Source organism: Callionymus lyra, chromosome 2 (genome assembly GCF_982586985.1).
Source record: "Callionymus lyra chromosome 2, fCalLyr1.hap1.1, whole genome shotgun sequence".
In the NCBI taxonomy this organism is placed as follows: Eukaryota; Metazoa; Chordata; class Actinopteri; order Syngnathiformes; family Callionymidae; genus Callionymus; species Callionymus lyra.
Window position 1 is genome coordinate 11,379,595 of NC_141819.1, and position 10,405 is coordinate 11,389,999.

A 10,405-nucleotide genomic window follows, 5' to 3' on the forward strand; every position below is an offset into this window, starting at 1 on the left:
TATTTAGAAAACAAAATCTATTTTTATATAAATACACTTTATAGAGAATTCAGAAGCATTTCAATTACAGTTTACTATTCATTATAAACAAGTTAATGACAAGGCACCAATGATGAGTTTAGCTTATGATGTCCATACATTCCACCCATTAAATCAAGCGTTCATCTGATGGCAAATCCACTCAAAAACTTCACTTTAAACTGTTCTTATAAACGGGCTGAGAGACACAGCGCCAGTAGACACATCAGGAGAAGCATCAGACTGGGATGGAAGGATCCAGCATGGTTCATGGTGAGGAGACAGTTATCGTAAGGATCGATACAAGCGGAATAAGCCAGGACGTGAGCGATGTAGTTCTGCTCCTGGACGCTGTGGAAGAGGTGAGACATGGGGCCTTTGGCGAAAATGGCCACGTCCTCGATGCTGTGCGTCTCCGAGTCGAGGGGAACCGCCGACTGCTGACGGTAATCATTATCGGCTGAAGAAAGAGAATAATGAAAGATAAATAAGTGTTAAATTGTGTAGAACACACAAATATACGTCCCTTTAATTGAAAACATCATGCTCCAAATAACCAAAGACAAAATGCAATTGTTAGCATCTTAACATCTTAACAACTTCCCCTTAATAAAGGCCTATACAACTTCCTTTAAAAGTTCTAAAAGGATATATGTTACTATGTCTTAGAAAACATAATATAATTGCAAATAAATTATATTTATTTGTATGATTGTATTCAAGTTTTTTTTGATACCATATGTCATTCAACCACATTGCCTGCTGCCTTTATTTATTTATTCATTTTTGAGTTGAATGCTCTTTTTAGTCTACAAGACACTTATTTTATTGTATTTTATTTCATAATATTTTTTATTATAGGGACCACATTATATATAGTGGTTGACGTGAGTGGCTGTCAAGCCAAAAGAGAGGATAGACGAGCCAAAATGTGATTAAAAAACATAATAAAATACAATACAACATACAATAAAATATTTATAAACCATTCATTATAAAATATACATATAAAATAAAATGTTTTCGAAATACAATCTAAATTATTCATTCAATTGTAAGGTGAGAAATGTTTACCAAAAACGACGAAGTTAAAACAATATGTTATAGTTGATACAATAATATATACAAAATTAAAATTATTTAGCTGTTTTTTTTTTTTAATGTTCTACTCTGACATCATGAGGGCCTCCTAAATACAGTCAATGTGGCCCCTGTCTTCCTGAATATAACCATCATCAAAATCAATTAAAATATGTCCGTTTAAGTCAAACTTTTTTTTGTTTAAAAGTGTGAAAAAAGGGGGAAACTTAATCTGAAACTTTTGTTTGGATTACAGTAGCAAGTCTTTGGGCAGCAGATGGCGCTACACCACCAGTGTCAACTGTAACTACATTTAAACACACTTCACTTACACACAACAGTGTTATTGACGTCAGGTCGACTTCCGTTCACGATGGCGAATCCGGGTCCGTTTCCATATATGCCGACAGTGAAGCGCTTCTTATCCTCGGCGACCTTGCTGCTGACCCCTGCGAAGGTCAAGGTGTTTCACGTGTTTATGACGAAGTGTCAACATGTATCGTAGACGGCTCACCTATGATAGAGTTCCCCCTCGGGGAGTTCCCTCCGACAGCGAAGACGTGCGAGTGGTCAGCGGTGACCACGGTCAAGGTGTCCAGTTCGCTGGTCAGTTCGCCGGCTCGACCCACCGCCCGGTCGAACTCCACCGTTTCATACAAGGCCTTCTTGGCCCTCGAGGCGTGGTGGGCGTGATCGATTCTCCCCCTTGAAGACCCCGACACAAAAACACGTAATGATTCTTCTCGTCGTCTATGATGTTTGACCAACAATATTTTTAAAAATTTAATTCAACTTATCTTCCACAAAAAGGAAGAAGCCTTTGGGGTTTCTGCTGAGGATCCTGATGGCCTTTTCCATCATTTCAGTGAGAGACGGATCCATGGACGGGTCGCGCTCCAGTTCGTAGCGGCAGTCTTTGGGTTCGAAAAGACCTGCGAGGACAAGAAATTCGACATTAAAGTCGAAGGTCACCAGAAATTTGCAAATTTTCTGCTCACCCTCATGTCGACTAAGCGTTGGGATTATTTTCAATCCGTTCCTTTTTAGAGTTTTAGACAAAAATGTTTGTTCATTTTAATGTAGCGACTGGAGCTCAGTTGTCTTCGTCTTCATCTTCATCCAAAAATACACTTAAAAACATCCAAATACCTCCATACTGCTCGTTTTTAACGTCCCTCTTGTATTGAAGACTCAGATTGAGAAATAGTCCCAGAAAAATTTAAATAAGTCTATATTTCAGAAAGCTTTCAGTCTGCTGTCTACGCTGGTAGCGCTTACGATATTTACCCGGAGCACTTCCTGTTTGTGTAGCACGTTAGCGTTTAAGCTTCTGCTAACAAACTTAAAATATAGACTTGTTTAAGTTCAGAACAATCCCTGATGTTAAGGCTTCGACACAAGAGGGACGTTACAGACGAGCAGTATGGAGGTATTTGGTTTTTTTAAGTGTCTTTTTGGACGAAGATGAAGACAACTGAGCTCCAGTCGCTACATTAAAATGAACCAAAATGTTGTCTATAACTCTAAAAAGGAACAGATTACTCTTGAAAATAATCCCTACCCTTAGTCGACATGAGGGTGAGTAGTAAACAAGTGTATTTTGGGTGAAGTATCTCTTTAAATAAGTGCATCATTAACTTAAAACTTGACTCTGCGTCTCTTACCCATCAGGAAGTCTGTTTTCGCGGGGTTGACAGCGTCAAAGTCCTTTTTATTCCACACATAATTAGCTCTCTGTCAACAAAAAACCCAATATATTTTCATCATACATTGATTGTACATGTCATATTTTTCAGAGGACAGTAGGGGGCGCCCTCAGCTTGAAAATGATATGAGGTTTTAATAGAATAACTTTTCAAATCAATACATTATAGAGCAAAGAGTGACATCTAATGGACTCAGGAAATAATGACACTGTTTCATGAAGCTTCATCAACACATCACTAGTTAAAAGCCTTCAGGGCGTGCTTTATCGGGAAGAACACGAAGAAGAAAACAATATTTGTATTGTTTTAACCGTTACATATGTGTAAACATCCTAACAATGGATCAATGAATCTATGGTGAGACGTTTTGAAGTCTTCCTCTCCAAGATGCAGTAAGTCCCTCATCAAGTTATTTGAAGTTATTACTTTATAAAGTTGCTCTGAAATCTGGGCAAACGAGAGGTTACGAGAGTAGACTCCAATATGACGTAATAATGGCTTCACTCCTCCTCCAGCCAGATGTAATCCCACCGGCTTTGTTTATACAACGAGTCCCTTGGAGGTGGAGACTTCCAGGATTTAATGACGAGCGGTGATAAACCTTGATGATTGACCAATCACAGGAGAGTGGGCGTGGTTAAAGTCATCTCCAGACAAACAAAGTGTTTTCAGTGGGCGTGGCTTAAGATCATTTTCTTGCGTCAATATTTCAGTTTTGTTAAAAAGCACTTTTTACCTGTTTGTCCTTCATCCACTCCTCGACTAGATTCCTCCCATCGAGTCGATCTCCGGTTTCTTCGAGGTACTCCGGGTCGGCCGAGGTGTTGGGGTGCATGTACTGACGTCCTCCGCCGAGAATGACCTGAAGGCGCAGATCTTTAGCGTCCTACTTGACGCCACATAACGAAGTCACTCACGTCGATCTCGGTGTTGTACAGCAGCTGGTGGGCGATGTCCCGGCAGCCGTTGGCGACGGCTTCCGTGGTGAGATCCGAGTCCGAGTACCAGCCTCTGTCGGCGGTGTGAGCGTAGGTGGCGGCGGGAGAGGCGTGCTGAACCCGGGTCGTCGTGACGATTCCCACCGACTTCCCTGGAGCACGGATTGTTGGTCAATGGATCTCACGGCGGGGGAGAACATCTCGAGGGGGGAAGTCTACCTGCATTTTTGGCCCGATGTAGGATGGAGTACACTTCGTTACCAGCGGTGGCGCTGCAGTTGTACCTGGGCGTGGCAGCGGTCACGCCGAGAGTCCCGTAGTTGGCCTTCACGCCGCACAAGTAGGCCGTGGCCGTACCGGCGCTGTCGGGCATCTGCTGGTCCACGTTGTAGGTCTGTGGGTTTGAAAGTGTCGTCAGTTTTCATGCTCAAGCCCACATCTTTTGTTAGCTGTACATTTGTTTGAAGAGTATTTCAATGTGTGACAAATTTCAAAAGTTTGTAAGTTTGATTTAGGGGTTTGTATATTGGTTTCAAGGGTTTGAAAATATGTTGAAAGAGTTTGTAAGTTTGATTTAGGGGTTTGTATATTGGTTTCAAGGGTTTGAAAATATGTTGAAAGAGTTTGTAAGTTTGATTTAGGGGTTTGTAAATTGGTTTCAAGGGTTTGAAAATATGTTGAAAGAGTTTGTAAGTTTGATTTAGGGGTTTGTAAATTGGTTTCAAGGGTTTGAAAATATGTTGAAAGAGTTTGTAAGTTTGATTTAGGGGTTTGTAAATTGGTTTCAAGGGTTTGAAAATATGTTGAAAGAGTTTGTAAGTTTGATTTAGGCGTTTGTAAATTGGTTTCAAGGGTTTGAAAATATGTTGAAAGAGTTTGTAAGTTTGATTTAGGGGTTTGTAAATTGGTTTCAAGGGTTTGAAAATATGTTGAAAGAGTTTGTAAGTTTGATTTAGGGGTTTGTAAATTGGTTTCAAGGGTTTGAAAATATGTTGAAAGAGTTTGTAAGTTTGATTTAGGGGTTTGTAAATTGGTTTCAAGGGTTTGAAAATATGTTGAAAGAGTTTGTACGTTTGATTTAGGGGTTTGTAAATTGGTTTCAAGGGTTTGAAAATATGTTGAAAGAGTTTGTAAGTTTGATTTAGGGGTTTGTAAATTGGTTTCAAGGGTTTGAAAATATGTTGAAAGAGTTTGTAAGTTTGATTTAGGGGTTTGTAAATTGGTTTCAAGGGTTTGAAAATATGTTGAAAGAGTTTGTAAGTTTGATTTAGGGGTTTGTAAATTGGTTTCAAGGGTTTGAAAATATGTTGAAAGAGTTTGTAAGTTTGATTTAGGGGTTTGTAAATTGGTTTCAAGGGTTTGAAAATATGTTGAAAGAGTTTGTAAGTTTGATTTAGGGGTTTGTAAATTGGTTTCAAGGGTTTGAAAATATGTTGAAAGAGTTTGTAAGTTTGATTTAGGGGTTTGTAAATTGGTTTCAAGGGTTTGAAAATATGTTGAAAGAGTTTGTAAGTTTGATTTAGGGGTTTGTAAATTGGTTTCAAGGGTTTGAAAATATGTTGAAAGAGTTTGTAAGTTTGATTTAGGGGTTTGTAAATTGGTTTCAAGGGTTTGAAAATATGTTGAAAGAGTTTGTAAGTTTGATTTAGGGGTTTGTAAATTGGTTTCAAGGGTTTGAAAATATGTTGAAAGAGTTTGTACGTTTGATTTAGGGGTTTGTAAATTGGTTTCAAGGGTTTGAAAATATGTTGAAAGAGTTTGTACGTTTGATTTAGGGGTTTGTAAATTGGTTTCAAGGGTTTGAAAATATGTTGAAAGAGTTTGTAAGTTTGATTTAGGGGTTTGTAAATTGGTTTCAAGGGTTTGAAAATATGTTGAAAGAGTTTGTAAGTTTGATTTAGGGGTTTGTAAATTGGTTTCAAGGGTTTAAAAATGTGTTGAAAGAGTTTGTAAGTTTGATTTAGGGGTTTGTAAATTGGTTTCAAGGGTTTAAAAATGTGTTGAAGGAGTTTGAAAATATGTTTTGAAAATAGTTTCTAAATTTGTTTCGTAGGTTTGAAAATGTGTTATAAGACATTTTTGGATTTTATTAGTTTGTAAATTGAATTCAAAAGTTTGTAACTTGGTTTAAGGGTTAAAAAATTGTTGATTTGTGTCAGGAGTTCTTTATTTTTGGACATTTTTGGAATTTGTTAAAAGAGTTTAAAAACAGAGTTTGTACATGTGTTGGAAGAGAATGTAAATGTGTTTGTAAATGTGCTAAAATAGTAAATTTGATGCAAGGGTTTGAATATTTATTTCAAGGGTTTTGAAATGTTTAAAATGTGTTTAAAAATGTTTTATAAAAGTTTGTAAATGTCTTTAAAGAGTTTGCATTTTTTAGAAGAGTTTGTAAATTGTTATAAGAGTTTGAAAATGTGTTAGAAGTGTTTATACATTTTGTTTTGAAGATTTTGTGAATGAGTTTCAAGATTTTGTCAATTTGTTTCAAGGGTTTAAAATGTGTTAGAATAGTTTGTACATTATTTAGAATAGGTTTTAAATGAGTTTCAAAGGTTTGAAAATGTGTCATAAATGTGTTTCCAGCCACCAAACATTTGTAATATATCTCAGTATCAAAACATCTGAACAACATAGATCTTAAAACTGTAAAACTTTTGTTCTTCCAAAATAATCCCAATAACAGAATGAAATAGCAATTTGTTGTTTGTACTTAAGTAAGTAAGTAAGTAAGTAAGTAATTTGTATTTATATAGCGCTTTTCCAGACCAGGGTCACAAAGCGCTTAAACAATCAGAACAATACTCAATAAAATCTATACTTTAAAAGTCAAGATAAAACTGAGAACAACACAGGAGTTCCAGAAAACCAAGGAAAAGCCTGAACAAATAGAAACGTCTTAAGATGTTTCTTAAAGGAGTCAGTAGATCATCAAACACAGAGATCGTTCCAAAGCTTAGGAGCAACAGTCTGGAAGGATTTCTCTCCTCTGGTCCTGAAGCGTGTTCAGGAACCATCAGTAGATTCTGATCCACAGACCTCAGAGCCCGAGCTGGGGTGTAAGGCTTGATCAGATCACTGATAGAAGGTCTGACCATGAATAGATCTGAAAGTAAGAACCAGAATTTTAAAATTGATCCTGAAGGAAACTGGAAGCCAGTGAAGAGTTTTTAAGGATCAGGAGAAATGTGAGTTCTTCTACTAGAGCGTCTCAGAATTCTCGCTGCAGAGTTTTGCATTAACTGCTGGCTAGTTGTTGTTGTTGTCTTATCAACGGGGTTCAAAGGTCGTCTCGGCCGATGTCACTATTACTAAGGTGATTAAAGTGCGGTTGACCTTGGACAGGGCCAGGTGAGGGAACTTATCCATGTTCAGACTCTGCTCCTCCCCGGATTCTCCCGCCAGCTGCCCTTTGAGGATACGAGCCGCCGTCACCGTGGGTGCACCCATACCTGAGGGGAAGGTGAGACACAATGTGACCACAGTCATTTCCCATCATGCACTTGTGTGTAAACCCATAAATCCTGGTGAGTTCCTGCTGAGTCTGGATGGAAGAACGCCTTTCATTAATGTGTCACGAATGGGACGATTAAATCTTGCGCATCAAGGGAATCTCTGCATGTGACCACACGCCGCTGTCAATCATTACAGTTACGAGAAAACGACAATAAAGTTGTAATTACCGAGCTTTGATAAGGTGAAGAGCTTTATGAAGAGCCTTTTATATCCTCCTCCACTTGGAAGGTCCGATCATAACCTGGTCCACCTTCAGTCGCGGTGCACTCCTCTGGTGCAGAGTCCGACTCTGAACACTAGGACAATCAGGAAGTGGACACCAGTGCTGTGTCTCAAATCGCATACTAATCTTAGTATGCTAGAAGTTAGTATGCATCAGTTTAGTATGCATACTAACTAGTACGCAAATTCTCCGCAGATAGTATGTCTCAAATCAAACACTGCTGCTACACACTAACCGGAAATCACATGACAGCTTCTTCTTCTACTTCTATTTAACGATGTTTCAAGCAGATGTTTGAACGCTATCGACACCTGCTGGCAGCACGTATTGCAACTTTAGAAAAAGAAATAAAGAAAAAATATGAGAATCTAAATAATCGCGAGATATTTAAGCTGGTATCAGCAGCGAAGACGTGTTTATCCTCCTACTGCTGCTGAAAATACACATTTAAGTATATGAATATATATGCATTTATATATGACGTAACTTCCGTTTAAAACGTCACTAAAATGGCGGCTGTTTAGTGTGGTTAGTGTCCATCGAACCATACTCAGTTTTGTGGGCGTGTTAGTACGCCAATTTAGTATGCATGGCGCACTAAATTTCGCATACTAAGAATTGAGACACACTAACGTACTAAAAATACTAACTTTTAGTACGCTAGTATGCGATTTGAGACACAGCACAGCTGTGGATGGACGCCATCAGAGACTTCTTTGACGCCACAGACTGGGATGTGCTGCCGAAGTCTCATAATAAGTCACTCCAGATACGTGATGTTCTTCGGAGGATCCAGGGAAGTGCTTCCTGTCCTGACAAGATGTCTGCTCGGCTGCCAAAGACCTGCGCTGCTGAACTAGCTGAGCCGCTCCAGCATGTCTTCAACCTACAGTCTACAGCTGGGTAAAGAACCAACCCTGTGGAAGACTTCCTGTATCGTTCCAGGCCAGAAAAAGATCTGGCCGAGCGAGCTGAACGATTACAGACCTGGTTGACTTCACAGCTGATTAAGACACTGGAGCGGCTGGTCCTCAAACATTTCAGGCCACAAGTTCAGCACCCACAAGACCCCCTGCATTTTTCAGAGTCCCTGAGTCTCTGAACCCTTTAGAACTTCGATGTCACTGGACACTTTCAGTAATGCTGTCTCAGTAAAGTGATGTTTGCAGAAGCCAGACTGAATCTTCTGAAACTGAAAAGAATAGGAGCTTAGAAATAGCCTTGAAATGACTGAGGTTAGTCTAGTCTAAGCCTGGTTTTTTGAGTAAAGGCTCTCACAATGGCATGGCTCAGTGACAGCAGGGGTTCCAGACAGAAGGAGAACGATTTTCTCCTTTTGTTAGTGAAAAATCTCAACAAAGCGTCGCTTTCAGCTTCACAGAAGACAGGGGTTTTGGAGCAGCAGGACACACAAGAGAATTTATCGTGTCAAACAACACTTTGGGGTTTTTCTTATTTGTTGTTACCAGCTTCCGAATGTAATCAGATCTGGCAGTTTCCACCATCTTATTGTATGAAGACATCAGATCCCTGAGGTGAAGTCTGTGCACCTCAAGTTTAGTGGACTTCTAGAGACACTCAGTCTTTCGACAAAGTCTCTTCCGACTCAGGAGATCTTCATTTGTCCAAGGGCACCGTTTCTTCTGAATTTTCAAGTTCGATTTAACAGGTGCCACTTGATCCAGTATTTTAACACAATGAGTAGTTAAACAGTGAATCAAATTGTCCACGTTAAGGCAGTCATTGAAGGAAAGAGGTTCAAACATAGCAGAAAAACTGTCTGCAGTATCGGCTGAGATGACACGCCTCTGAGACCTAACTTTCAAAGGCTTAGGTTCAGGGATGAAGTCCAGGTTAAACAAGGCAAGAGAATGATCCCTCAGATGGACATCATGTACAGATACATTATAAATGTTCAGGCCAAGAGTAAAAACTAAGTCTAAAATGTGGCCTTTTTGGTGAGTGAGTTCAGAAACATGTTGCTCAAAATTAAAGGCTTCTGTTAAAGTTAAAAGTTCTTTAGCAAAACAAGATGTGACATCATCAACATGAAGATTAAAGTCTCCAAGAATAAGAACATATTCCATTTGAATAGTTTAAGATAAGAAGTCACTGAAGTCTTTCAAGAACATCGCTGCAGGACCAGGAAGACACTAGATTGATACACAATAGAAAGGTCTTGTAGAACCAACCAAGATCATCTGAGACTCAAAAGAAGTGCATTCCTGCGTCAGAATCACTTTGCAAGAACAACTATCTCTATAAAACAGCCAAACCACCCCCACAACGACAGGGGTAGGGTTTCCCTTCAAAAGAGCAGCCAGCAGGAAAGTGTTCATTAAGATGACTTGTACACCAGAGCGAGAGCTTTTCTTCCTCGATTTCTTGTATATTTGTACATTCTTGTACATTTTTTTTTAGAAAAGTTTGTTCATTTTTTGGAAAAGTTTGTGCATCTTTTTGAAAAGTTTGTACATTTCTTTTTTTTAAGAAAAGATTGTTATTTTTTTTTAGAAAATGTTTTACATTTTTTAGAAAAGTTTCTTACTTTTTAGAAAAGTTTTTACATTTTTTAGAAAAGTTTTTTAAAATTGGATTCAAGGGTTTGTAAATTTATTGGAAACGTTTGTAAATTTGAGAGTGAGTTATAAATTTGTTATTTATTTTAAATACCTGTCCCAAAGTTTTGAAAATGTGTTATAAAAGTTTATACATTTAGTTTCAAGAGTTTACACATTTGTGTAAATAGTTTGAAAATGTGTTTATTGTGTTTGTAAATTGTCAATATCTCACATATTTATTGACGTTTTTGTGTTATTTAGATTAATACATGCTATTTTCTGTTGAGATTATGGTACATTTTTAAATATAAATTCAATAATTACATATTAAGTACATCCAGCACAATGTGTTTTGATTCATTT

The 10,405-nt window shown here is 38.3% G+C and overlaps 1 protein-coding gene across 1 annotated transcript; it reads right to left on the reverse strand.

Annotated features, from left to right (window-relative positions):
- Positions 1-206: 206 nt before the first annotated feature.
- LOC148085329 (alkaline phosphatase, germ cell type-like) lies at positions 207-7,194 on the reverse strand. Its single transcript, XM_087781728.1, has 9 exons — positions 7,079-7,194; positions 3,962-4,136; positions 3,722-3,894; positions 3,541-3,666; positions 2,763-2,832; positions 1,892-2,030; positions 1,613-1,803; positions 1,431-1,547; positions 207-478 (listed from the first exon to the last, which is right to left on the reverse strand). The coding sequence occupies exons 1-9, from the start codon at positions 7,190-7,192 to the stop codon at positions 207-209; spliced, it is 1,377 nt and encodes a 458-aa protein (XP_087637854.1). The 5' UTR covers positions 7,193-7,194.
- Between the last annotated feature and the right edge of the window lie 3,211 nt (positions 7,195-10,405).